The sequence below is a fragment of the Cucurbita pepo genome, chromosome LG03, assembly GCF_002806865.2.
Source record: "Cucurbita pepo subsp. pepo cultivar mu-cu-16 chromosome LG03, ASM280686v2, whole genome shotgun sequence".
NCBI lineage: Eukaryota > Viridiplantae > Streptophyta > Magnoliopsida > Cucurbitales > Cucurbitaceae > Cucurbita > Cucurbita pepo.
In genome coordinates this window covers 11,285,971-11,313,251 of record NC_036640.1, presented here as the reverse complement: position 1 = coordinate 11,313,251, position 27,281 = coordinate 11,285,971, and the positions used below count along the sequence as shown (strand labels likewise).

General features: G+C 39.5%; 3 protein-coding genes across 11 annotated transcripts; all 3 read left to right on the top strand.

Moving 5' to 3' along the window:
* The first annotated feature begins 3,324 nt into the window (after positions 1 to 3,324).
* On the top strand, positions 3,325 to 8,048 carry LOC111789658 (putative E3 ubiquitin-protein ligase RF298). Of its 4 annotated transcripts, XM_023670296.1 has the most exons (5): positions 3,325 to 3,499; positions 3,692 to 3,728; positions 4,035 to 6,197; positions 7,088 to 7,642; positions 7,718 to 8,048. In XM_023670296.1, the coding sequence occupies exons 3-4, from the start codon at positions 4,041 to 4,043 to the stop codon at positions 7,628 to 7,630; spliced, it is 2,700 nt and encodes an 899-aa protein (XP_023526064.1). In that variant the 5' UTR covers positions 3,325 to 3,499; positions 3,692 to 3,728; positions 4,035 to 4,040; the 3' UTR covers positions 7,631 to 7,642; positions 7,718 to 8,048. The 4 variants fall into 4 exon arrangements, with proteins under 4 accessions (XP_023526064.1, XP_023526063.1, XP_023526066.1 ...); XM_023670295.1 differs by having other exon boundaries at positions 7,088 to 8,046; XM_023670298.1 differs by lacking the exon at positions 7,718 to 8,048 and having other exon boundaries at positions 7,075 to 7,251.
* A 2,681-nt stretch (positions 8,049 to 10,729) lies between these two features.
* On the top strand, positions 10,730 to 21,569 carry LOC111789839 (pyruvate, phosphate dikinase, chloroplastic). The gene is made up of 21 exons (XM_023670547.1): positions 10,730 to 10,870; positions 11,077 to 11,369; positions 11,474 to 11,530; positions 11,651 to 11,884; positions 12,574 to 12,711; positions 12,803 to 12,965; positions 13,049 to 13,284; positions 14,184 to 14,312; positions 14,396 to 14,575; positions 14,667 to 14,804; positions 16,190 to 16,354; positions 16,451 to 16,612; positions 16,698 to 16,787; positions 16,866 to 17,004; positions 18,160 to 18,337; positions 18,409 to 18,538; positions 18,730 to 18,858; positions 20,090 to 20,227; positions 20,307 to 20,384; positions 20,467 to 20,558; positions 21,378 to 21,569. Exons 2-21 carry the CDS (start codon positions 11,097 to 11,099, stop codon positions 21,418 to 21,420), a joined length of 2,892 nt encoding a protein of 963 aa, XP_023526315.1. The 5' UTR covers positions 10,730 to 10,870; positions 11,077 to 11,096; the 3' UTR covers positions 21,421 to 21,569.
* Positions 21,570 to 22,122: 553 nt separating this feature from the next.
* LOC111791386 lies at positions 22,123 to 26,890 on the top strand. 6 transcript variants are annotated; one of them, XM_023672705.1, is made up of 8 exons: positions 22,123 to 22,465; positions 22,560 to 22,642; positions 23,362 to 23,503; positions 24,333 to 24,460; positions 24,717 to 25,627; positions 25,962 to 26,169; positions 26,292 to 26,421; positions 26,508 to 26,890. In XM_023672705.1, exons 5-8 carry the CDS (start codon positions 24,870 to 24,872, stop codon positions 26,756 to 26,758), a joined length of 1,347 nt encoding a protein of 448 aa, XP_023528473.1. In that variant the 5' UTR covers positions 22,123 to 22,465; positions 22,560 to 22,642; positions 23,362 to 23,503; positions 24,333 to 24,460; positions 24,717 to 24,869; the 3' UTR covers positions 26,759 to 26,890. The 6 variants fall into 6 exon arrangements, with proteins under 6 accessions (XP_023528473.1, XP_023528470.1, XP_023528469.1 ...); XM_023672702.1 differs by having other exon boundaries at positions 24,269 to 24,460; XM_023672701.1 differs by having other exon boundaries at positions 24,158 to 24,460.
* The last annotated feature ends 391 nt before the right edge of the window (positions 26,891 to 27,281 follow it).

The following is a 27,281-nucleotide window of genomic DNA, read 5'->3' as shown; positions in this document are numbered from 1 at the left end:
TTCTATAAGATCTGCACACCAAAATGGTATGGGCTATGACAGTATGCAGTAGAACTTAAGTACGGCCACTTGTCACTCATGCTTAGTTCAAAACCCGTAGTGAGTTAGGCTGTGAGATCCCACATCGGTTGGAGAGGGGGGAACGAAACATTCTTTATAAGGGTATGGAAACCTCTCCCTAGCAGACGCGTTTTAAAAACCTTGAGGGGAAGCCTAAAAGGGAAAGCCTAAAGAGGACAATATCTACTAACGGTGGGCTTGGACTGTTACATAGGTAGTGTAGATGTTAATGTAGTTATGAAAAGTCTGTCCGTAGTTTATGAATTGTGGGAGAGAGCGTCCCCTTGAAAGATGGCTGATATTGCAATGTTTCTTTCTATCGTCAGAGTTGTTTCAATTGTTGACTTATTTCCTCTCGAGTCACCTTACACTAAGTTGATGATAGTTTTTCTTGTATGCTCCCAAGATTTTTTTGCACATAAACTTATGCAGACCTTAGTTAGTCATAGCGTTTCAATCGGTGTTCTCACCGCCATCAAGCTACTCTTCGCCCCCATTTGGGTACGCTCGATAACTTATGGACTGATCCAATCTGGTTCCAAACACTCTTATTCATCGTTAATGTTTCTTCATTTTCTCTAACCAGAAATGGTATCTCTCTCATCTTTAGTTTCTGGTATCCTCTCCCAATTTCTTTTTTACATCGTCCCTAACATTTAAGGCAGCCTGGCAATACTCTAACAACTTAGTTCAATAGCTGCCTTGTCTTTTCTGAATGCCACCTACTTGCCTTGTGTTCTTCAGTTTTTGGGATTTTTCTGTATGGAATTGAAGTCAAACCTATAACAGTTCAGCAAATTTTGTCTGTTTTAGTGCGTTACATATTGTCGTTAGCCTCATGGTTTCAAAACGCGTCTGTTAGGGAGAGGTTTCCACACCCTTATAAGGAATGTTTCGTTCTCTCCAACCGATGGCAATCTCATAATCTACCTCCTTGGAGGCCCAACGTCCTTGCTAGTGTACCGCTCGGTGTCTTATTATATTGGTATCAGAGCCAGACACCGAGTGTTGGGCCAAAAAGGACAATATCTATTAGGGCCTAGCGGTGAGCTTAGGCTTTTATAACACTATTTCATCCTCTGAAATAAGAGTACTTCCTTGGCAGCACGTGTCAGTCATGTGATAGAAAATTCTTTCATAAGCTAGGTTTACATTTATGAAATATAAAAAAGTTGACTTTGTGTATAGCTAATAAACTGAGGACTATGTTACCATAAACTGAGGACTATGTTGCCAAAATAGCTCCCAAGGTGCATTGAACTTAGGAGTTAGATATTAAATAGCATTCACTTCATTGCCTTTTGGCTTAGTCATTGGCGCCCATTTACTTCATTGCCTTTTGGCTTATTGATGCCCCTAAAAATTATCAATTAATTAATGTTTGAAGGTCTCGTCTCATAACCATTTATTTTTTTTCATTTTCATCTTTCTTATGTGAATTATCTAGTAATAAAGCGACCGTGCATGAAATTTCATGACGTCGAGTATTACGTTCAAATTTAATAGGGTGTTATGTTAGTTTCTCATTACTATTAAACTTATCGATCAATGTTGATTGCTAAGGTCTCGTTTGATAACCCTTTATCTTTTTTTATAACGTCTTTACCGATCAATGTTGATTGCTAAGGTCTCGTTTGATAACCCTTTATCTTTTTTTATAACATCTTTACAGTAATTTTCATTTTCTCTACGTAAATTTTTAGTCAAATTTTTTTGTTATTAAATGTAACCTATGTACAAATATTTAAAGACGGAAATAAAGTGAATAAAGTTACCTAAATAATGACATCCAAATGTGTTTGACTTTATTTTATATCATATATATTATATTGCATGCCGATTTTTTTATTATGCTTACTATAATAATAATAAAAAAATGATATGTTAATTATTTTGAAAAAAAAAATTAATTTTCTAAATAAGAGGTAATATTTAATTTTAATAGTATAAATAAGTTTTAGTTTATACTTATATTTTAAAATTTTTATATTTTATTAAAATAAATATATCGTCTCCAATAAGATAGTACATATATTTCAATGATAATCATTAATTTCTTCCCATAAATATTCAAATTATTATATAAGAAAAAAAAAAAAAACCAACAACCTACCAAATTTATTTTCTTCCCATAAATATTCAAATTATTATATAAGAAAAAAAAAACCAACAACCTACCAAATTTATTTATTTTTAATTACAAAATTCATTTATATTTTGAACGGTTATCATTATCCAACTTATTATATTTTCTAAAATATACATAATTTTTTACAATAGTGAGGGTTTGGAATAAGACAGAATAGGACGGAAAAAAATTGAACTAAGGCTATCAGAATAAGACAGAATAGGACGAAAAAAATTGAACTAAGGCTATCAGATCGATGAATCAAGGGGAGTTGGAATAAGACAGAATAGGACGAAAAAAATTGAACTAAGGCTATCAGATCGATGAATCAAGGGGAGAGAGTCGCATTAGACTGGGCTTAGTGTTGGGCTCAGGGTTTGGAATAGGACGACAAGAATGACCTACGGCTATCAGATCGATGAACCAAGGGGAGAGAGTCGCTCGATGAACCCTAGAGAGTCGCTGGGCTAAGACGGAATAGGACGACAAGAATTGACCTAAGGCTATCAGATCGATGAACCAAGGGAGAGAACGTCAAATTACAGTGGTTAATGATGGTCAAATGTTATTTTAGAATGTTCGATGAAAATTGAAAGACGAAACTAAGTGTCGAGATTATTAGGATAAAACTTAAGATTCCAACACTCCTATGCTCGTTTCAAAGTTTAATTTTTTCCCAAATTTTTTATTACAATATTACAAAATTGGAAATAGTTTAATTTTTTCCCAAAATTTTTATTACAATATTACAAAATTGGAAATAATAAAGATATTTTCTAAACAAGAGGTAATATTTATTTATTTATTTTTGTTTAAAATAAAAAAATCCCACAAAGTAAAAAAAATATGATAAAATTAGAGAGGGTAGAAGGTAGTCATCCTAACCATGGTAAATTAGAGGAGCCCATTCAACTAACCATGGTTAGTTAATATGGTTAACAAAAGAGTAAGAAAACAATACAACAATGAAGCCAGAGACGACATATGCTCTAAGCTATAGCAAGAAAATAAGGAACAAAAAGAGGAAACAAATAAAAAAGAAAAAAAAAATATAGAAAAAAGAAAAAAAAAAGAAAAGCTATTATACGGATTTCTCTTTCTGATTCACCGATGTTTTTCTGATTCTGTGTTTCCTTCGTTCTTGCAAATCATCCGTTTCAATCGGCCGGTTGTTTCTGCCGATCGTTCAGCTGTTCTCTATCCGACATTCAATTATCGAGTTTCTGTTCGGGGGAGAGAGGGATCTTCTTGTGTTCTTGTAGCAGTTTCCACCAAATTGTTGATAAAGTTTTTGTTCCTTGGATCTACGAGGTTGGTTTTGGTGTTTAATTCTTGCTGAAATTGGAGTTAGATGATTGTGGTTTTTGTTTGTGTTCCACGGGTTTAACGTTTTGAGACGTGTGTAGATTCTCTTCTTCAGTTTGTACTCTAGGTACTTGCTTGTTTCTGTGACTGATTTGTTTCTCTCTTCTTCTTCTTCTTCTTTCTTTCCGGTGGACGCAGACTTTGATTATCATCGATTTTAGTACTGAGATTCGAGGTATGCGTTTTAGCTCCTTCTTGGACGAATACTCGAGAACTGGATTCTTTAGTTCTTTGTCTTCTTGGTATCATCAGCTGCCAGATTTTGAGCTGTATACGATTCATTCTTGCGATTATAGTTCTGCTTTCCTCTTTCTTTATCTTTCTTTTGGTTTACATAAATTGGATATTCATGGTTTTCCAACTGCATTGAGCTACGAAAGACGTTTGGTATTTTTACTTCTAAGTGTATAATATATATCTACACAAGAGAAAAGAACAAAGATAACTAGATTAAGGTACTCATATATGTTGTCTTATGCAGTGGAAAATGGCATCAATGGTCGTTAAGCCGAGTTGTTCTAGCACTATCAATCACGGGCCTTCCTCGATGACTGCCCAGGAAAAAGGGAGTAGGAATAAGAGGAAGTACAGAGCAGATCCACCTTTAGGTGATCTGAGTAAGATCGCCTCGTCATCTCAAGATGAATGCTCGAGTTATGAGTTTTCAGCCGAGAAATTTGAGAATAGTTCAAGTTTGGGGCAAACCAATGCGTGTGACCTTTGTAGCATTGGTCCAGAATTTTCTGCTGGATTGAAACTTGATCTTGGATTGTCCAATGGAAGCTCTTCTGACGTTGGGCTAAACTGGCCAAGTGGGGAATCAGAAGTTGATGAGTTCCAAGATGTTGATTGGAGTGACCTTACAGAAGCTCAGCTCGAAGAACTAATTTTAAATAATTTGGACACAATATTCAAGAGTGCAATCAAGAAAATCATTGCTTCTGGATACACTGAAGAGGTTTCGATAAAAGCTGTATCGAGGTCCGGCATTTGTTTTGGTTGTAAGGATACACTATCAAATATAGTGGATAACACCTTAGCTTTCCTTAAAAGTGACCAAGAAATTGATCATTCAGGGGAACACTATTTTGAAGATTTACAGCAACTAGAAAAATATATTTTAGCCGAATTAGTTTGTGTTCTACGAGAGGTTAAGCCTTTCTTCAGCACTGGCGATGCAATGTGGTGGTTATTGATTAGTGACATGAATGTATCTCTAGCATGTGCAGTGGATATTGACCCATTTGATGCACTTGTCTGTGATGGGACTTCGAACGAGAGCTCGTGTGACTCTATCCCACAGTTAAAACCAGAGGCTAAAGGCTCTGAGATGAATCTACCTAAGCCTGTTAAGCCAATTTCTCCAATCAGCTGTGCTCATGCTTCTCAATCTGATGGACCAGCCACTCTAGGAGTTCCTAGTATTGCAAAACCAAAGGACCCATTATTTTCAAGTGGACCATTATCAGATAAAGAATTGCAAAATTCGACCTCTGCTGCGGCTGAGGAATCATATAGTGTGGCTGGAAAGCCTCAAACTTCTGTGTCCGAAGAAAAAGTTGGGAGCAGTAGAAAGGGTCATTCTAATATATCTAAGAGAGAATACATGCTACGACAGAAGGCACTTCATGTGGATAAAAACTTTCGAACACATGGAACTAAGAGCTCATCAAGAGCTGGAAAGCTGACTGGTTTGGGGGGTTTAACGTTGGATAAGAAACTAAAATCTGTTTCAGGCTCCGCTTCAGTTAACTTTAAGAACGCTTCGCTGAAAATAAGCAAAGCCATGGGAATTGATGTGCCCCAAGACAATGGGAACGGTAATGTTTCCACCATCGACATTCCTTCTTCCTCTCCATCATTTAACTTGGAAAACATTAACACCGTTTCTCCTTTTTCTAAGACCAATGTATCTCCAATGCCCAGTCCTAGTTCACCCCCTGCATTACCTGCAGATAATACTTCTGGGCTACCAACAACTGATATTGATCTTTCTCTTTCTTTGCCCACTAAAAGCAATCAGCCCTCAGTGCCTATCAGCTGCAACGCTGAGTCTTCTACTAATAGTTTTGTTGAGAGACCTTATGACAAGTCCCTTGGACAGTGGTTTCCGAAGGATAAGAAGGATGAGATGGTTTTGAAGCTAGTACCAAGGGCTCGGGAATTACAAAGTCAGCTGCAAGAGTGGACGGAGTGGGCAAATCAAAAGGTCATGCAGGCTGCAAGGAGGCTAAGTAAGGACAAGGCTGAACTCAAGACTTTGAAACAAGAAAAGGATGAAGTTGAACGGCTGAAAAAGGAGAAGCAAACTCTGGAAGAAAATACCATGAAGAAACTTTCTGAGATGGAACATGCATTGTGCAAGGCTAGTGGTCAGGTTGAACTTGCTAACTCTGCTGTTAGGAGGCTTGAGATGGAGAATGCTGCACTACGGCAGGAGATGGAGGTTGCAAAATTACGTGCTGCAGAATCAGCTGCTAATTATCACGAGGTTTCTAAGAGGGAAAAGAAAACACTGATGAAAGTTCAATCTTGGGAGAAGCAGAAAATGTTGTTTCAGGAAGAACTCACAGCCGAAAAGCGGAAATTGAAACAACTAATACAGGAACTTGAGCATGCCAGGGATCTGCGGGAGCAACTTGAGGTATGTTTTAACTAGTTATCCGTAGTTCTTATGAGTTTTAGCTACTGTCTTTACTGCCTTAATTATTAATTTTGCAACTCGCAACAGTTTATTGGGTGGTAGATCAAGATTTTATCACTTCCCAGGAATAATTATGAGACTAAATTATGCTTTTACCTGTAGATTGTCCAAAAGGCAATAACACTACCCTAGGAAAAGGAGTTCATGGTTGGGGTGTTATCAACTTTTTTTTTTTTTTTTTTTTTGAACAATGTGTATTCCACTTCATCTTTCCTAGGGTTTTCAACTGATCTTAGACCCTAATCTGCATGGATCATTTGCACATTTCTAGTTCCTGATATGTTTGCAGATTACTAGTTGGTGTTTTCTCCCTGTTTAAAATATTCAAGCGCGTTCTCCTTTTTTTCTTGTTGAAGCTATTTGTTTAGCCAATTCTTTAGTTGTTGTGCAATACGTATGTTGTTTACGAGATTCATATTCGATGGAGAAGTTACAAGAAGGTTTAAATTGTTATCTTTGGATTTTTTTCTTACAAAGGTGGGTGTTGCATCTCATTCTTATTAAGATTACCTCATTTGTTTATTTTTTTTTTCTTTTTCCTTGATATTTGATTTCAATTCTCATATTGTATTTTCTTGCTTGGTCTTAGAATGCATTTGCTTCTCCTACACATTTTGAAAATTTTGAAGATTTGAGCATAATATATTTAGAACGAAAAATAATTGCCGTATTTTTATCTTGAACATACTTCCTTTGCGTTTTGTGGTTGTGTTCCTAGTTGATGGTAGGCTTAAGTATGCTTAGTACTTTATTTGTGCTGTTTTTTTTTAGTTCTATTAATTACGTGGCAACTTGTGGGCTCTTTCTCATTGACAAGGAACGTATCTCAGGGTCGGTGGAAGTTGGAGGAGAGAGCAAAAGATGAGCTGCTCATGAAGGCTGCTTCATTGAGAAAGGAGAGAGAACAAATCGAAGATTCAGTGAAAGCAAAGGAGGATTCAATTAAATTGAAAGCAGAAAACAATCTTTTAAAATACAAAGACGATATCCAAAAGCTTGAAAAAGAAATCTATGCGTTGAGACTTAAGACTGATTCTTCAAGAATTGCAGCTCTTAAGAGAGGCATTGACGGAAGTTATGCCAGTAGACTTACAGATACCAGACATAGCACAGATCACAAAGAGTCTTCGACCCCGAATGCCTTGGAATCGATGAAGGATCTGTACGAGTACTCTGGAACTGGGGGTGTGAAGCGGGAACGGGAGTGTGTGATGTGCCTTTCAGAGGAGATGTCAGTAGTTTTTCTTCCATGCGCCCATCAGGTGGTGTGCACAACCTGCAATGAACTACATGAAAAACAGGGTATGAAAGATTGTCCTTCTTGTAGGAGCCCAATACAGCGGCGTATTCCAGTTCGTTATGTTCGCTCGTAATCGGTTTTCATGGTATGTTGAGTGTTTTTTAATGATGTTCTGGGACTCCTATGAAATGGAATAATGCATCTAAATTCCCCTTGATAGGAATGTGTTGTGGAATATCAAAATTAGCTTGCTACGTTGGTGTTATTATCAATGGCTTACCTTACATCCCTCTACAACTGTCGAACAACAAGGTACTCTTTCTTTATCCCAAACTTTGGTCGTCTAAGAATTTTGGCATCCATAAAGTAGGACGATGCGATAAGTCTTCTATTTCAGGTTTCAGCTGCCCTTTCTTTCTTCCCTCTCTCCCCTTTTGGGGGTTACAAAAAGTAATAAAAACTGTAAGAAAATGTATTATTTGGACAGTTATGATCTTCTTTGGCTCTAGTTTTTTTTAGTATATGCTTATAAAATGGATTTATTAATGTTACTTTGATTAATGTTTCCATCAAAATAAATATTAGGGTGCTAGCAATACAAAGTTTATTAACTAAAAACATGTATCTTTCACCTTTAGGATTTAGGGGATGTTTTGGGTTGGGGTCTAAACCCAAACTCATGTCTAGCCTCTCTGGTTGTCAACCCATGGTTTGGGTCGGGTTTGGAAATCTAATCCCATAAGGTAGGGTTTGGACTACAATTCATCCCGAGGCTGGGACCTAAGGCTTGATTGCTCCTGTCTCCGCTTCCTATTTTATTTTCTATTCTTATGAAGCTTTACATTTGTGTTAAGAATGAGAAATAGAAGTAGGATCGAGAGTGCAACAAACGTAGGTGGGATCAAAAGTCCCGGTGGGATCTAAAGTCTCACCTATGTTTGTTGCACTTTCGATCTCACTTCTATTTCTCATTCTTAATATGGTATCAGAGTCTAAAGTCATACCAACTCAATTACAACTTCCTGCTTTCAATTGCTTCCAAACCATTGTCATTGCTTTCAAACCTTAAGCAACCACTACTAGTCCTCAAGTCACAAATTATAGTCCTCGACTAGTCCATACATCACCGCAAGTCGCAAGTCTGTGAGCCTAGCATTACCACTACTATCGCAATAGTCCGACTAGCTTCTATTGGTATCAGAGCATCATTCTTAACAATTTGTTTTCCTGAGGATTAGGACGGAGGTGTAACGTAGTCTCTACTCTCTGTCCCGCTAACTAACAGGAAGAGATCTTTTTCAACTTTTTCTTCACTGTGTGTGTTTAAACGAGGATTCCATATCCTACAAATTAAATAGACATCTTTAAATTCAACCATATAAACTACGAGAATAGTTGTGGAATAGGTTTGATTGGTGGATGATCGAGGAACTCGTCCTTCTCGAAGGATGAATATATTCATGCATGAGGTGTTCTTGATTTGGTTTAAATTCATTACTTCCTCGTGGGTGTGGCTTATGATTATAGCTTTTTTGTGTTCTGTTTGAACTCAACTTACTAGTTGAGATTAAATCCATGTTTGCTTGTTCTTGTGATCTGATCCAATCCACCTTCCTTGAGCATGTTCTCTGGTTATATGAGCAACACTTAATAACTCCTGATTAAATCCATTTTACTTACACCTCTCACATTTTGGCTGTTGAGCGAATAAAAAAATAAAATAAGCCTGGGCTCACTTTAATTCATAATTAAAGTATGCACTTACTGGCTCTTTTTTATATATGATTTTTTAAAATAAGCCTAAGGTATTATTTCCAATCATTCAATATTTTCCCATTTCTTACTTTCAAAATGCACTTACGAGAAATAATGGATACGGTAGCTAATGAAGAGCGTCATCGTAGACTTTTTATACCGTTTTTGATATCATTAGTACCATTGTAGATTTTTTATAGCTTGGAAAATCTTGACTGTCGTAGTCTGATTATTGAGACTCTGGCTTGGCTCTCCTTCATTCGACCGACTTACCTTTTTGATCCTCTAGTTGTTGGCTCGCTTTCGCTGCAGTCTAAAAGCTTGTGCTTATTTGCGACCGTACTCCTCAGGCGGAGTGTTTCATGCGTTAGCTGGGTCGAGGTATTGACTGTGATTCTCAAATATCGGAGAAGAGAATTTAGTCAACCTTATTAAGTTCAAGATTTTTTATAACATTTTTGTATAACTATAATGGATGCATAATAAATATTTTAAAAAGAAGATAAATTAATTGACGTAATGAATTAAAAATTTTATTTTCTTAAAGGAAAGAAATATAAGATTTTAGTGAATAATAAACTAATTTCTATTAAAAAGATATATATTTTTTTTTTTCATAAATGGATGTAAAATTAACTCAATTTTAATGATTAAACTTCAAATTTTAAATATTGAACTTGTATTTTAATATTTTTTTTTGGGAGATTACATGTACAATTTTTCATGAAGGATTATCAGGCTATTAAATTAAAATAATAAAATTAAGTATAATATATAATTTAGTAATTAAAATATTAATCTAAATGTAATTTAACTAATTTAAAGATATTTTATCGACTAAAAGATTTTATTTTTAAGGTCCACATATTTTATTTTTTCCAGTTTGCTAATAATTTAGCGATAGAATCAATCAAAGAGCAAATGATTTTTATTAATCTATTTAATTTTCGCACTTAATTATTACATCACTTTGTTATGTGTGGAGAGGAAGATAAGATAGAGGAGGAGTGGAGGATTAGTCTTCTCTCCTTGTGTCCATGACACTGCCACGTGTCCCAATCCTATGACTCCGACGTTCCATCCTTCCGACAGTATGGGAACCGGTCCCACCGGTTACATTTTCCCCCCGGTGACCTCTCACCAGAAATATCAACGTTAAATGACAGAATTACCCTCACCAAATCATTGAATTACTTCCCACTTCGTGAAGAACTTCCAAGAAAAAAAATGGAATTGTTGATATGTGTGCCACGGTAATCAAACAAGGATGGTCTCAAAAGGGTCCGTTCCAAACCGAGCTCTAACCACGTGTCTTGACTTGATTGGATAGACTACTTCTGGTCCACGTGGAGGGGGCATTTTGGGAAATTCACATGATTGTTCGTATGGACAAATAAAGGTCAAAATTTTGTTTGCAAAATGGGACTTTTCTGAGCAGTAATTTAATTTCATCCACTGACGTCGCTACTCATAGCATTATGAATATATGGGCTCCAAGAAGGAACAGAGAAGAAAGAAGAAAGAAGAAGAAAGAAGGCTCTTACGCCCATTTTTGCACTTTGATCATCACAAGATTCACATTCATTTCAGAAAGCTTCAAAAACATTGGATATTGAAGGTTTAGCTTCTTCTTCTTCTCTTTGTTCATGGGCTAACATGATTCTATTGCTTTAGAGTATCTTCTTTGCTGTGTTATAGCCCACCATGTATTGTTCTTAATGTTCTAGATATCATTGAGTTCATAACTTGTGACCCAAATAGAACATGTGGGGGTTTTGATTCTAAAACTGGCTCCAGGTTCATTGTTTTAGTGGTTTTATGCAGTGCTGATTGGAAAGGGAAGAATGTCCTCCTTAATGCATGGATCACTGCTGCAAACTATAGCAGATTGTGATCAAGGATTGTTGAGGAGGGGAAAGTACCATTTGGGTCACACCCATCTTCTCAAAGAAAAACATTCATCTTTGAGGGGAAACAGGGGTGGTAGTAGAAGTAAAGGTATTTGCTGCCAAGATTTGCATATCAGTAGTCCAAAGCCAGAGAGACATGAGCCTCCTAATCGTCACGGTTCGAGAGCCGATGCCGTTCTTAGCCCCGTAATACCTACTACCAAAAAGGTTGCTATGCTATACATGCCCTTGTAATACTTGGCTTGTAAGATGCATGTTCTTCTTAGAATGTGCAATTTAGCTGGTTTTGATTCAATGTCTTGTTTGAACAGAGGGTATTCACTTTTGGAAAAGGGAGGAGTGAGGGTAACAAGAGCATGAAGTCCTTGGTAAGTTTTTCTTCAAGTTTTTGGATCACTTTTCCATCAGAAACTGGTTAGAAATCTTTGAAATCATATGCTTGAGCATTTTTACAACCATTGGACTCATAGCATACTGTTGTGCTACAGTTGGGAGGGAAGGGAGCTAACCTTGCAGAGATGGCGAGCATCGGGTTGTCCGTTCCGCCTGGACTCACCATCTCAACTGAAGCATGCCAAGAGTACCAGAAAAATGGAAATAGATTGCCAGATGGCTTGTGGGAAGAGATACTGGAAGGCTTGGAAATCGTTGAAAAGGACATGGGAGCTGTTCTTGGTGATCCTTCGACGCCTCTCCTTCTCTCGGTTCGGTCGGGTGCTGCTGTAAGTGTTCTTCCTCTTTCCATCTACATTTTAGCTGTCTGTTACAAATCTCAACTACTAGACCATTGTCATTGTTCATTTCACTTGATGTAAATGGCACCACACATGCAAAACTAACGGTGGGGATGTTGGACTATGATTGTAACAGCCCCAGCCCACCACTAACAAGTATTGTTTCTCTTTCAAGCTTTCCCTCAAGGTTTTTAAAACACGTTTGTTAGGGAGAGGTTTTCATATCCTTGTAAAAAATGCTTCGTTCTCCTCCCCAACCGATGTGGGATCTCACAATCCACCCCTTCGAGGCCCAGCGTCCTTACTGACACTCGTTCCCTTCTCTGATCGATGTGAGATCCCACATTGGTTGAAGAAAAGAATGAAGCATTCTTTATAAAGGTGTGGAAACCTCTCCCTAGCAGATGCGTTATAAAAACTTTGAGGGGAAGCGCAAAAGTGAAAGCCCAGATAAGATAATATCAGCTAGTGATGGACTTGGACTGTTAACAGTGATAGTGTTCTACACTCATCATGCAAATTTAAATATGGGGAAGTTTATTTTTTGATAGGATAAACATGGTGATCTTGAGCAAACGTTCCACTTGTAGAAAATGATCTAAGATATGCAAATGGTAGTTTCTTCCTTCTATATGAATCAAAATCATCATACTAACATCTCTTCTGTTGATGTCTAGATCTCAATGCCTGGAATGATGGATACTGTCCTCAACCTTGGATTAAACGACGAAGTGGTTGCTGGATTGGCTGTAAAAAGTGGAGAGCGTTTCGCATACGACTCGTATAGGCGCTTCCTAGACATGTTTGGAGATGTTGTAAGTAGTTCATCCAGTTGTTTCCAGATCTTTTCCAATAATTGGATGATGTGTATGAAACCAACTGAACATATTTTTGATCCATTTGAAGGTGATGGGCATTTCCCATTCTTTGTTTGAGGAGAAGTTGGAACAGTTGAAAATCGAAAAGGGAAAGGCACTCGATACCGACCTGACCGCCTCTGATCTTAAGGAGCTTGTGGAACAGTACAAGGATGCTTACATTGAAGCTAAGGGTGAAAAGTTTCCTTCAGGTACTCTCATTATAGTTCTTTATGAACATAACAAATGAGAGAGACTTTCTGCCTTTGCCATCAACACTTTTATCAATTTGCAGACCCAAAACAGCAGCTGCAGTTAGCTGTGAAAGCAGTTTTTGATTCATGGGATAGCCCAAGGGCCAACAAATACAGAAGCATCAATCAAATTACAGGGTTGAAGGGAACTGCTGTGAACATTCAAGCCATGGTGTTTGGAAACATGGGACATACTTCTGGGACAGGAGTATTGTTCACTAGAAATCCTAGTACTGGTGAAAAGAAGCTGTATGGAGAGTTCCTCATCAATGCTCAGGTTACATTCATCACCTTAATCTTTGTTCTATGTCCTATCACTCCTTTTTGTGTATAGAAACTGTCAAGATTCTGTACTTTCAGGCACAATCTTATGGCGGATTGACTCTCAAAACGTATAAAAAAATGTTTTAAAACACTTAGAAAGTCGATCCAAACTGACTCTTATATCTGCAGCCTCAATAACACAAGTTTTGTTATAGTTACTTTGTGAGATCCCACATCGGTTGGAGAAGGGAACAAAGCACTCTTTATAAGGGTGTGGAAACCTCTCCTTAGCAGATGCGTTTTAAAACCGTGAGGCTGACGGCGATATGTAACGAGCCAAAGGGGATAATGTCTGTTAGCGGAGGACTTGGGCTGTTACAAATGGTATCAGAGCCAGACACTGGGCGATGTGCCATCCAGGAGGCTAAACCCCGAAGGGGTGTGGACACGAGGAGGTGAGCCAACAAGGACGCTGGGTCTCGAAGTGGGGTGGACACGAGGAGGTGAGCTAGCAAGGACGCTGGGCCCTGACGGGGGGTGGATTGGGGAGTTCCACATCTATTGTAGAAGGGACGAGTGCTAGCGAGGATGCTGGGCTCCGAAGGGGGTGGATTGTGAGATCCCACATCGGTTGAAGAGGGGAACAAAGCACTCTTTATAAGGGTGTGGAAACCTCTCCCTAACAGACGCGTTTTAAAATCGTGAGGCCGACGGCGACATGTAACAGGCCAAAGCGGATAATATTTGCTAACGGTGGACTTGGGCTGTTACATACTCCACCGTCTTAATTTGGTTGGGGAAGGGTCTTCTTGTTCCTTTTCCCGCTAGGGTGTTTTTGTTTTGCCTCTTTTGAATCAATCATCTCTTATATCTTAGAAAAGAGAATAAGTTTCCTCTTCTTTTCTTAATCAGGGTGAGGATGTAGTTGCCGGGATTAGGACGCCTGAGGACTTGGACACCATGAAAGCTTGCATGCCAGAAGCATACAAAGAGCTGGTTGAGAACTGTGAAATTTTAGAGCGACATTACAAAGACATGATGGTATTGAGCTACTAACCACAAATGCATTTTGATAGCAATGAACTAATCTGGTGACTAAGCTAGAATGTCTTGAAAACTTTCAGGACATTGAGTTCACAGTCCAAGAAAACAGGCTGTGGATGTTGCAATGTCGTTCTGGAAAACGAACAGGTAAAGGTGCTGTGAAGATAGCTGTAGATTTGGTGAATGAAGGACTTGTCGACACTCGAACTGCTATTAAGATGGTTGAGCCACAACATCTTGACCAACTCCTTCACCCTCAGGCATGGTTTTCTTTATCCTTTCATTTAACAAAGCCAGAAATTGTTCTTTATCCTTACATCTTTACATATCTATTTGTTTCTGTTGGCTCAGTTTGAAGATCCCTCTGCTTACAAAGACCAAGTAGTTGCAACAGGCTTGCCTGCATCTCCTGGTGCGGCAGTGGGGCAGATAGTATTCAGTGCTGACGACGCTGAAGCCTGGCATGCTCAGGGAAAGAGTGTCATCTTGGTATGTCTATGTCCCTTTTTACTTGTACATTCATGTTACTAAGTGGCACTGTTCATATGCTTTGACAAAGATTCAGGTCATTTTGACAGCATCATTCGTTATTGTCTAGTTTTCATCAATCTTTTAGACTTTGTAACGGCTCAAGCCCATTGCTAGCAGATATTGTCCTCTTTGGCCTTTTCTTTTCGGACTTCCCCACAAGTTTTTTAAAACGGTCTGTTAGGAAGAGGTTTCCATACCCTTATAAACAATGCTTTCATTTTCCTCCTCAACCGATGTGGGATCTCACACCGCCTAGTGTCCACCCCCTTCAGGGCTCACCGTTCAGTGTTCACCTCCCTTCGGGACTCACTGTCCTCGTTAGCACACCGTCCGGTGTCTAGCTTTGATACCATTTGTAACGCCAAGCCCACCGCTAGTAGATATTGTCCTCTTTGAGCTTTCTCTTTCGAGCTTCCCCTCAAGGTTTTTAAAATGCGTATGCTAGGGAGAGGTTTCCACACCCTTATAAAGAATGACTTCGTTCTCCTCCCCAACCGGTGTAGGATCTCACAATCCACCCCCCTTCACGGCCCAGCGTCCTCACTGGCACACTGCCCGGTGTCCACCCCCTTCGGGGCTCGCCGTCCTTGTTGGCATACTATCCGGTGTCCACCCCCCTTTGGCGCTCACTATCCTCGATGGCACACTGCTCGGTGTCCACCCCCTTCGGGCTTCACTGTCCTCGCTGGCACACCGCCTGGTGACTAGCTTTGATATCATTTGTAATGGCCCAAGCCCACCGCTAGTAGATATTGTCCTCTTTGAGCTTTCCCTTCTGGGCTTCCCCTCAAGGTTTTTAAAACGCGTCTACTAGGGAGAGGTTTCCACACTCTTATAAAGAATGACTTCGTTCTCCTCCCCAACTGGTGTAGGATCTCACAATCCTCCCCCTTTCGCAGCCTAGCGTCCTTGCTGGCATACCGCCCGGTGTCCACCCCCTTTGGGGCTCACCGTCCTTGTTGGCACACTATCCAGTGTCCACCCCCTTTGGCGCTCACTATCCTCGCTGGCACACTGCCCGGTGTCCACCCCCTTTGGGCTTCACTGTCCTCGCTGGCACACCGCCTGGTGACTAGCTCTGATACCATTTGTAACGGCCCAAGCCCACCGCTAGTAGATATTGTCCTCTTTGAGCTTTCTCTTTTGAGCTTCTCCTCAAGGTTTTCAAAACGTGTCTGCTAGAAAGAGGTTTCCACACCCTTATAAAAAAATGGTTCATTCTCCTCCCCAACCAATATAGGATCTCACGGAACGAAGTTGTAAATTGTAAGAAAATGAACACCCAACTACTAGTAATCACGAGAATAACACTCTGAACTCTATCATGGCTGTGACTTGTAAAGGTAAGGACAGAGACCAGCCCAGAGGATGTTGGTGGTATGCATGCAGCTACTGGTATTTTGACAGCCAGAGGTGGAATGACTTCTCATGCCGCTGTCGTCGCTCGTGGATGGGGAAAGTGCTGTGTTTCCGGTTGCTCAGATATCAGAGTAAACGACCATGAGAAGGTCAGTTGTGTAGCTTTTATTCTTCTTCTTAGAGGTGATGCATAAAACAACAAAAGAATGAAGTGGATTGTGAAGATTACTTCATAACCTATGCAGGTTCTTGTCATTGGAGATTTGGTAATCAATGAAGGTGACTGGATATCCCTTAATGGCTCTACAGGTGAAGTGATATTGGACAAGCAGCCACTCTCCCCCCCAGCTTTAAGTGGGGATCTGGAGACCTTCATGTCTTGGGCTGATCAAATAAGACGTCTCAAGGTGCTCAATACTCTATGTGTTTTGTTTTTTCCAGCTAAATCTTTGATCACTCTATTGATTCATTGGTGATTGAATGCCCTTGAAGGTTATGGCCAATGCTGACACTCCTGAAGATGCTCTTACAGCTCGAAATAATGGTGCCCAAGGAATTGGCTTGTGCAGGACAGAGCATATGGTAATTCACCTGTTCATCATAATCATAGTGGCATCAGGATTGTTACCTGTTCATCATAATCATATTTGGATATTTCAGTTCTTTGCATCAGATGAGAGGATCAGAGCTGTGAGGAAGATGATAATGGCAGTTACAGCTGAACAAAGAAAGGCGGCTTTGGACTTATTACTACCGTATCAAAGATCCGACTTCGAGGGAATTTTTCGGGCGATGGATGGTACTTCCTCTCTCTTTCAAGAATTTTATTTTGAATCCTTGGAGTAAGATGGCAGTAACAGCCCAAGCCCACCGCTAGCAGATATTGTCCTCTTTGGGTTTTCCCTTTCGGGCTTCCTCTCAAGGTTTTTAAAACGCGTCTGCTAGGGAAAGACTTCCACGTCCTTATAAAGAATGCTTCGTTCTTCTCCCCAACCGATATGGGATCTCACAATCCACCCCCTTCGGGGGCCCAGCGTCCTCGTTGGCACACCGCACGGTGTCTTGGCTCTAGTACCATTTGTAACAGCTCAAGCTCACTGCTAGTAGATATTGTCCTCTTTGGGCTTTCCCTTTTGGGCTTCCCTTCAAGGTTGTTACAATGCGTCTACTAGGGAGAGGTTTCCAAACCCTTGAAAAGAATGCTTCGTTCTCCTCCCCAACTGATGTGGGATCTCACAATCCATCCCTCTTCGGGGCCTAGCGTCCTCGTTGGCACACCGTCCGATGTCTGGCTCTGATACCATTTGTAATAGCCTAAGCTCACTGCTAACAAATATTGTCTTCTTTGAGCTTTCCTTTTCGAGCTTCCCCTCAAGGTTTTTAAAACGCGTTTGCTAGGGAGAGGTTTTCACATTGTAAAGAATGTTTCGTTCTTCTCCTCCCCAACCGATGTGGGATCTCACAATCCACCCCCCTTTAGGGCCTAGCGTCCTCGCTGGCACACCGCCCGATGTTTGGCTCTGATACCATTTGTAACAGCCCAAGCCCACTGCTAACCGATATTGTCCTCTTTGGGTTTTCCCTTTCGGGCTTCCCCTCAAGGTTTTTAAAATGTGTTTACTAGGGAGAGGTTTCCATACCCTTGTAAAGAATGTTTCGTTCTCCTCCCCAACCGACGTGGGATCTCACAATCCATCCTCCTTCCGGGCCCAGTGTCTTCGCTAGCTCTCGTTCCCTTCTCCAATCGAAGTGGGACCCCGAACCACCCCTGTTCAGGGCCCAACGTCGTTACTGGCACATCAAGTCCACCGCTAGTAGATATTGTTCTCTTTGAACTCTCTCTTTCGGGCTTCCCTCAATGCATTAAAATTCAGCCTACTATTTTGTAGCTCCTTGACTTGTTATAAATAGTTCCATATGTGTAGTTGATGTTTACTTTGCTGTACACTTTCAGGTCTTCCAGTGACCATTAGACTGTTGGACCCTCCACTCCATGAGTTCCTTCCTGAAGGCGACCTGGAAGAGATTGTCAAAGGACTAACTGCAGAGACTGGAATGAGTGAAGATGAAGTGTTCTCTAGAATTGAGAAACTCTCAGAAGTTAACCCAATGCTCGGTTTTCGCGGTTGCAGGTATGATATAACTATGCCATTGCCATTGCCAACTTTTTTCAAATGGTTTCTGATTGTCTCTGAACACGTAGGCTCGGGATCTCGTACCCGGAGCTCACGGAAATGCAAGCTCGTGCAATCTTTCAGGCTGCTATCTCAATGAGCAATCAAGGAATCAAAGTTCTGCCTGAGATAATGGTTCCATTGGTTGGAACACCACAAGTATGAACTGTTTCTTTCTGTCATTAACGCTATAATGGACACACAAAGTCATTTTTCTTTCTCGAGGGTGTATGTCTTAACTAGTTGAGCTTTACGAGATTCTTGTACTTAGGAATCAAAACATAACATGGCAGCTAAAGTGGAAGAAGAAATGCAACTTTTCTGTACAATAATGGCATTTTTCATGGCAGGAACTTAGACATCAAGTCACCTCGATTCGTGGCGTCGCCGAGAAGGTGTTCTCAGAGATGGGTTCCTCCTTAAGTTACAAAATGGGAACCATGATTGAAATTCCTAGAGCTGCTCTTGTTGCAGATGAGGTATTTTACTGATAGTCCTTAACAATAATGTGTTTTAACATTTTAGATCCCATATCGGTTGGTGAGGAGAACGAAGCATTCTTTATAAGAGTGTGTAAACCTCTTCCTAGCAGACGCGTTTTAAAAACTTTGAAAGGAAGTTCGAAAGAGAAAGCCCAGAGAGGACAATATCTGCTAGCGGTGGGCTTGGGTTGTTACAAATGGTATCATAGCCAGACACCGGGCAGTGTGCTAGCGAGGACACTAGGTCCTGAAGGGGGGTAGATTGTGAGATCCCACATCGGTTGGGGAGGAGAACAAAACATTCTTTACAAGGGTGTGGAAACCTCTCCATAGCAGATGCATTTTAAAAACCTTGAGGGGAAGCTCGAAAAGGAAATCCCAAAGAGGCAATATCTGCTAGCAGTGAGCTTCGGTTGTAATAAATGGTATCAGAACCAGACATCGAGCAATGTGCCAGCAAGGACGTTTGGCCCCGAAGGGGGGTGGATTGTGAGATCCCACATCGGTTAGGGAGAAGAACGAAAAAAAATCTTTATAAGGGTGTGAAAAGCTCTCCCTAGCAAACGCGTTTTAAAAACCTTGAGGGGAAGTCCGAAAGGAAAAGCCCAAGAGAACAATATCTACTCACAATGGGTTTGAGCTGTTACAAATGGTATCAGAGCCAGACATCGGGTAGTGTACCAGCAAGGACGGTGGGCCTGAAGGGGGGTTGATTGTGAGATCCCACATCGGTTGGAGAGGAGAACGCAATATTCTTTATAAGGGTGTGGAAACCTCTCCTTACTAAGACACGATTTAAAAACCGTGAGAGAAAGCCCAAAAAGGACAATATCTACTAGCAGTGAGCTTGAGCGGTTACAAATGGTACTAGAGCCAAGACACTGTGCGGTGTGCCAACGAGGACGCTGGGCCCCGAAGGGGGTGGATTGTGAGATCCCATATCGGTTGGGGAGAAGAACGAAGCATTCTTTATAAGGACGTGGATGTCTCTCCCTAGCAGACGCGTTTTGAAAACCTTGAGGGGAAGCCCGAATGAGAAAGCCCAAAGAAGACAATATCTGCTAGTGGTGGGCTTGAGACTACACGGTAGCTATTACATGAAATTCAATAGATACACATACAAAATGAAAAGAGTACAGGGACTAACAAATTAAACAAAATACCACAAGGGTCTAACAGCAAAATTGAAGAACAAACTCAATAGATTATGCTGCTGTTTGACTGACAGATAGCAAAGGAAGCAGAGTTCTTCTCATTTGGAACCAATGATCTTACACAAATGACTTTCGGATACAGTAGAGATGATGTGGGCAAGTTTCTTCCTATTTATATAGCCAAAGGAATTCTGCAAAATGACCCTTTTGAGGTCAGTGCCATTTTCAATGCTTTTCTTCAACAAAACTTAGGCCTACAAATGAACTGAATATGTATTTGCTTGGCGGCAGGTTCTTGACCAGAAGGGAGTTGGGCAGCTGATCAAGCTAGCCACAGAAAAAGGGAGGGCAGCCAGGCCAAATTTGAAGGTAAATTACCCTTCAAAACCAATAACATCCCATTGTTTTAAAGCTATTTGGAAGATTCATCATGAGAGAGTATTAAAAACAGGTTGGAATCTGTGGAGAACATGGTGGAGAGCCTTCATCTGTTGCATTCTTTGCAGAGGCTGGACTTGACTATGTTTCTTGTTCTCCTTTCAGGTTAGCTATTATTATACTTTCAAGCTTAAAATTTCATCGAATTGAACTCTAAACTCGAGTAATTAGTAAACTTGGTAATATTTGCAAAACAAACCTCGGAATCTAGCTGCAAAAACGCTCGAATTCAGCTAAGATTGTGTATCATGCCTGCAAAATCGAACAAATTAAATGCACACTCTCAAAACTTCGAGACTTGAACATTGACCTACCATTAGTAGATATTGTCCTCTTTGAGCTTTCCCTCAAGGTTTTTAAAACGCGTCTACTATGAGAGGTTTCCACATCCTTATAAAGAATGCTTCGTTTCCCTCTCCAACCAATGTAGGATCTCACAATTCACCCCCTTTGGGGCCGAGCGTCCTCGCCGACACTCATTCCTCTCTCCAATCGATGTGGGATCTCACAATCCACTCCCTTCGGGCGCCAGCGTCCTCGCTGGCACACCGCTTGGATTGTGAGATCCCACATCGATTGGAGAGAAGAGCGAGTGCCAACGAGGACGTTGGATTGTGAGATCCCACATTGGTTGGAGAGGGGAACGAAACATTTTTTATAAGAGTGTGGAAACCTCTCCCTAGTAGACACGTTTTAAAAACCTTGAGGGAAACCTCAAAGAAGACAATATCTACTAGCGGGGGCTTGAGCCATTAAAAAGTTTCCGTTTCATAAGTGATGAAATTTTGTTCATTGTCGGGCATAAAACAAGCGTTTAAGAACTGTGTCGGCCTATGAAATACGACAATGTCATATAACGTGTTAAATGTTGAACGGAACGAGTATTTATGAAATGAGTTGCTATTTTTTCTCTAATTTTTGCAGAGTTCCAGTGGCAAGATTGGCTGCAGCCCAGGTTGCTGTTTAAGAGAGAAATATTGAAATTTGGATATAAGTTTGTGGATTTGTAAATAAGAATTGATTGGTTGAATAAAGGAAGATCAAAAGGGAGACCTTCAAAGGTATTGAAAGCATAGAAAATATTGTATAAATGAATTACTTTCTTGTTTAAATGTATAGAAATATTGTATTAAAAAAAAATTAAAATATTATATAAATATAAGAAATGGAAAAAATTGTTTTTTCTCAGCGTTTATTCTTAAAAAAAAAACATTTTTAATCTCAAAACTTTTATAAAAGTAACAAATTTATTTATTTATTTGTAATGATTTAATTTTTGTATTTTAATATTTATAATAATTTAGATTTTATATTTATAATAATTTAGTTGGTTTGTAAATTTAATTTTTATATTTTCATATTTTTAAATAATTTAGCTATTTATTTTAGTGATATTTTTAAATTTTATATGAAGATTTACGCAATTATACATATATGACTATTAAAAAATTAAATTAGTTAATTTTGAAATTTTAATTAAAAATTCTAAATTATTAAAAAATAAAAACAAAAAATTACCTATAATGGAGAATTCAATTACCGCAAAAATAAATATAAATGAAGAATTTTATTTTTATGTGACAGAGACAAATAATATATATATATATATATATGTGTATGTATGTATATGTATATGTATATGTATATGTATGTATTCCTTATTCGCTTCTCTCTCTTTCCTCCTCCTCCCGCCTTTCATCATCGGTCACTGCGGACGTCCACTAAAGATGTTTTGGACAACCGATTACTTGAAAATTTCAATCAATCTAGCCCAACTTTTGAGTTATTCGCCAATGAATTCGAAAATGGGGATCGAAAGCTACGTTGTGGTGCATAACGTAGCCAAAAGGTACAACGTTGGTACCTTGGCCTGAAGTGCCATCGCCTTCGGTGCATCGGAGCTCATCCTCGTCGGCTGTTGGGATTTTAACGCCTTTGGTAACCATGATTCCACTTCTCACCGCCGGTTCCGCCATTTTCACTCCCTTCTCGATGCCCAAAGTTTTCTCAAGGTTATGCCCTCTTTGTTTCTTCCCTTAACTAGTCTCAATTTGACAATCGGTTAGGTTAGTTTTGAAATTTGAATTGCCTTCTTCTGTTCTGTAGGAGGAGGATTGAGATATATGTGGCGTGGAGATCATTGACAACGCCTGTGGCTGTCAAAAATCGCTGTTCTTCTTGGCAACGAGGTTGGTTGGTTGTTCGTTTACATCTTATTGGCCTTTCATTGATGGTGATCCCTACATGCTTGTGCTGGAATTGTCTTTTTAATTGCAATTCTTAATCATTGATTAGAAGTAGGAATTGGTTAATGTAATGTCTTTGTTGTTTGATCTGTACTTAATCCATTGCCAGGGAATTTTACGCTGTAGCTTATTGAATTGATAGGGTTATTTTCTATATGTTGGAGTCGGTTCACAAGTTCCTTTCTAGTTCCATTGATAGATATGACTTATAAGGACTTTTTGTCTCTTCGGGTCGATCTTGTGGTGGGCAAACCATCCTTGAGATTAGTGGGGCTGGCCATGAGCATAATGAAATGAATGAGCTCTGATAGCATAGTAAAAATATGATAACTACTTGATGTTTCTCTGCCAATAATATTTGCTATAGTGCATTATTTTACCACCTTTGATGTGATGAGATTAGGACTTAGTATGGTATTATAGGTCTCTTGCTTTATTGTAGGGTCCGTCCCTGTATGATGTTCTAGGCATTAAGAGTCGGTTAGTTGCATGGTCATCTGTCATCTGGACCAAATTGGATCAGAATCATTAGGAAATAATTTTGTTACACTATTTTCAGCATTGAGTGACCCTTTTGATGGTTAGCATGTTGTTTTAGGGACCAGGGCTGCAAGGGCTAACATTAGTGAATGTTCCTAACGTCCTTGTTTTCTCGATATCAGTAATTACGGAACTCTCCTCCTTCTGGTAGGCTTTCTGCTGAAGAGCGTGCAATCTGTGACTTCTTCATTTACTTCCCACACTAGGGTGTTGGCACTGCTTTGAATGTAGCTGTAGCTGCTTCCATTGTCCTACATTTTGGTGGTAATTCATTCAGACCTGTTGCAATTTTACCTCCCCTTTTGAGTTTCTTTAGCTTACATGCCTAATGTATATCACCTAAAGAATTACCAGCCTCTCTTGATATTGCTCATTCATACTTTTGGTTTTTGACCATGCAAAACCGTGAGCGAGCTCTGTAAAATTAAGCATTCAATGAAAGGAATGTAGTTTGAAATACATATACATCTTAAAGAGTAAATTAAACTCTTGGTCTGACGTTCCGAAATTGAATAATCAAGTCTTCAACCTTGGGAAAATGCTGAATTTTGATTGTTCAATTTTGGAACTTAGGGACTAATTTGACATAATCTCAAACTTGATAGACCAAAAGTATAATTTATCGTATCTATCTTAAAAGTACGTAAGGAATGGCGTTATCTGATCGAATTATTTTTACTCGTTTGTTTGATTCCCAATTCAATTATTCATTGAATTTTCCTAGAAAGTTTGTGGAATTATATTAGTTAATCAGCTTAATGGTTGAATTGCAAAAAAAAAAAAAAAAACACATGCCCACATGGGATATGGTTGATTGAGGAAATGTAGGGTTGATAGTGCTGTCTTTTTGTCCAAAAAAAAAAAAACCATGTACATGTAACATGATATGCTAGGAACATCGAAATATCTTTTTCGCAGTGTTTGTTTACTTCTATCTCTTCTGACCACCGACCCCCTTCCAACCCAGATACGTCTATCCCTTCCTTTTTCTTTTGTGTTCATTTTTATTTTTTACTTTCATTACGTGAGGGGGACCCAGGACAACTACATGGGGAAAGTTCAAGATTTGATCAACTATGCTCATTGTCGCCAGAAATCAAAGCAACCTATAAAGATGGTGAAAGGAGAGATTAAATTCAACTCAGAAGTGATGAAACATTTCAAAGTTTCTGTTGCACCTGCCAAGGAAAACTTCACCACAGCTAGACTCAAACTGATAAGGTATGAAAAAAGTACTCTCTCACATCATACTTATCCTTTCAGAAACAGTGAGCTTTGTCATACTCAAGAGTCAAGTCCAATTGGAAGTTTTTTCTAAGTTCAGTGGAAGTAGTTGGGTTCCCTTTTGGTTTATTTGGAAAATGGAGCTCAACAATACTTCACCATTGTCAACCTTCTTCTCAAGTAATGGAGTAGATGTTCCTTGTCTTTATGTTATGTTTCTCTCTCTCACTACACTGTTGCTCCTACTTTTTAGTTGGGCTGTTGGTGGCATCTCCATTGATTCCCACATGACTTGCTGTTGTCTCAAAGATCAAAGGGGAAACTTAGCCAATCCCCAGATTATTTAATGAAGTTTTGAAGTCGTTATTGCCATAGAAAGAATTGAGAGGTCCTTCCTTTAGCTGCAATGTTGAGGATGCTGAGGAGTAAACTCCGGCGCCTCTACTCAAGGTTATGGTGGCTGATATGGAAGCACCCGAAGCGCAGAGTTATCATCAAAAGATTTGGGAAGATGAATGTAAAAGGTCGACAAAAAGGCAATAAAAATAAAGCCAGAGTCTATACAAAGAGCCAGGTGCCTGGTTCTGTCATTGAAAGGCCATTTCGAGTTGCTACATTCAATGTTGCCATGTTCTCTCTTGCTCCTGCTGTTCCCATTGCAGAGAAACCAACGTCATTCGGGTTCGGTAGAAGCCCTGTGAGTCATTGCCCAAAGAGTATACTAAAGCAATCTCCATTGCATACTGCATTAAGCAAGCCTAAAGTTTCCATTAATCTTCCTGACAATGAGATTTCATTAGCAAACAACAAGTTGCCGGGCTTATCGAAAACGACCGACGAAAGGTACTTCAAAAGCCAAGTCCCAGTAAGGTCTCCTGTGTGCTTTCCTTTCTCCATATCTAATTGGCACTGTGAAGATCACTTGGCAAGTGGTAGAACCATCCTAGAGGTTCTTAAAGAGGCAGGTGCTGATATATTGGCTTTACAAGATGTGAAGGCTGAGGAATCAAAAGGCATGAAGCCTTTATCTGATTTAGCAGCTGCATTAGGGATGCATTATGTATTTGCTGAGAGCTGGGCTCCTGAGTATGGAAATGCTGTTTTGTCCAAATGGCCTATAAAAAGATGGAATGTTCAGAAGATTGCTGATGATGATGATTTCAGGTTTTTATTTCTCTTCTCCCATCACTCACTACAAGAACGTGAACGTGAATCGAAACTCTGTTGAGAATTGTTGGGAGAGGAGTCCCACGTTGGCTAATTAAGGGGAAGATCATAGGTTTATAAGTAAGGAATACTATCTATGTATGAGGCCTTTTGGGTAAGCCCAAAGCAAAGCCATGAAAACTTATGCTCAAATTGGACAATATCATATAATTGTGGAGAGTCGTGATTCCTAACAAAATCATCGTCTTTTCTATAATCACTTTTTTGTTTTCACCTTATGGGGAAAGGTAGCCATGATTAACTGATGGATTGAGTTCTATTTGGATCACAGAAACTTGCTAAAGGTCGCCATCGACGTGCCCGGGACAGGAGAAGTTAACATCTACTGCACTCAACTTGACCATCTAGATGAGAATTGGAGGATGAGGCAGATTAATGCCATAGCAAAATCAGTTGATTCTCCACACATCTTGGTGGGTGGACTCAATTCTTTGGAGAGATCGGATTACTCACCCGAACGATGGACCGACATCGTCGAGGTAATCTCCATGCTTGAACAAATCTATTCTCCAAACAGTTAAACCAAATATATTGATGTGTGTGAAAGAAACCTCTATGTGGATCATGAGAAGTTGATAAATTCGACTTTTTTCGACTGCAGTACTACGAGAAGGTCGGGAAGCCGACTCCAAAGGTGGAAGTGATGAAGTTTTTGAAGGGAAAAGGGTACATAGATTCAAAAGACTATGCAGGAGACTGTGTGCCAGTGGTGATCATGGCCAAAGGGCAAAGTATGAGACATTGCTTAAACTCATGAACCATTTTCCTTCGAAATATACTGAAAATCTTTGCTCATTTCATATGTTTTGCAACACAGATGTGCAGGGAACCTGCAAATATGGCACGAGAGTGGACTATATCTTAGCGTCACAGGATTCAACGTTTAGATTCGTCCCGGGTTCATACTCGGTCATTTCGTCGAAAGGTACTTCCGACCACCACATTGTCAAGGCAGAGTTTGTAGGAATAGGACAGAAAGGTAGCAGAGGGCGGAAGGATTTAAAGCAAAGGATTGCAAGGTTGACTCAAACATGTTCTTCAATAGGGATGTCATTGATGCATACTTAGGTACTTTTTGCTATGACTTTTCATTTGCAGTCCAAAATTGTAAATTTACCTTATACAAAAGTTTATCAGTTTGTACTATTTTGCATTTTATTATTAAAAGTGGAGCTAAAATGGACACCAACATTATCTACCTATTTATATTTTATATTTAAATTATTGTTTTTACTCGAATATTGAGATTGTTTGACAACATTCAGTGACTGATGAATCGATTTTTTAAAGATGTGTTAGGTTAGTCCTTAACACTTAGCTTTGTAAATTTAAATTAGTTCAAACTTATTTGAACATTTGTTCGGGTATTATTTATGATCAAACGACCAAGATCGAAAGTAGACTGAATCGAAGAAATGATGTCACCAAGAACTGTTTTCACTCGATATGATAAAATCTTAGCCATGATCATAAATCTTCGGGATAAGGGTTACGAGAATTTGATTCAAAACACTAACCTCTCCCGTGCCCAATCGTGAAACTTCCTGTTAACGTCCGATGGCGTGTTGCTTCGACCTGAGTTATGCAACAA

Excerpts from the sequence above, each read along its gene's own strand:
- LOC111789658 (XM_023670296.1), top strand. The coding sequence starts at position 4,041 with ATGGCATCAATGGTCGTTAAGCCGAGTTGTTCTAGCACTATCAATCAC. Across the intron at positions 6,198-7,087 it reads ATCTGCGGGAGCAACTTGAG|GGTCGGTGGAAGTTGGAGGA; the intron begins GTATGTTTTAAC and ends AACGTATCTCAG.
- LOC111789839 (XM_023670547.1), top strand. The coding sequence starts at position 11,097 with ATGTCCTCCTTAATGCATGGATCACTGCTGCAAACTATAGCAGATTGT. Across the intron at positions 12,712-12,802 it reads TAGACATGTTTGGAGATGTT|GTGATGGGCATTTCCCATTC; the intron begins GTAAGTAGTTCA and ends ATCCATTTGAAG. Across the intron at positions 14,576-14,666 it reads ACCAACTCCTTCACCCTCAG|TTTGAAGATCCCTCTGCTTA; the intron begins GCATGGTTTTCT and ends CTGTTGGCTCAG.
- LOC111791386 (XM_023672706.1), top strand. The coding sequence starts at position 24,870 with ATGTTGAGGATGCTGAGGAGTAAACTCCGGCGCCTCTACTCAAGGTTA. Across the intron at positions 26,170-26,291 it reads GATGGACCGACATCGTCGAG|TACTACGAGAAGGTCGGGAA; the intron begins GTAATCTCCATG and ends TTTCGACTGCAG. Across the intron at positions 26,422-26,507 it reads GATCATGGCCAAAGGGCAAA|ATGTGCAGGGAACCTGCAAA; the intron begins GTATGAGACATT and ends TTTGCAACACAG.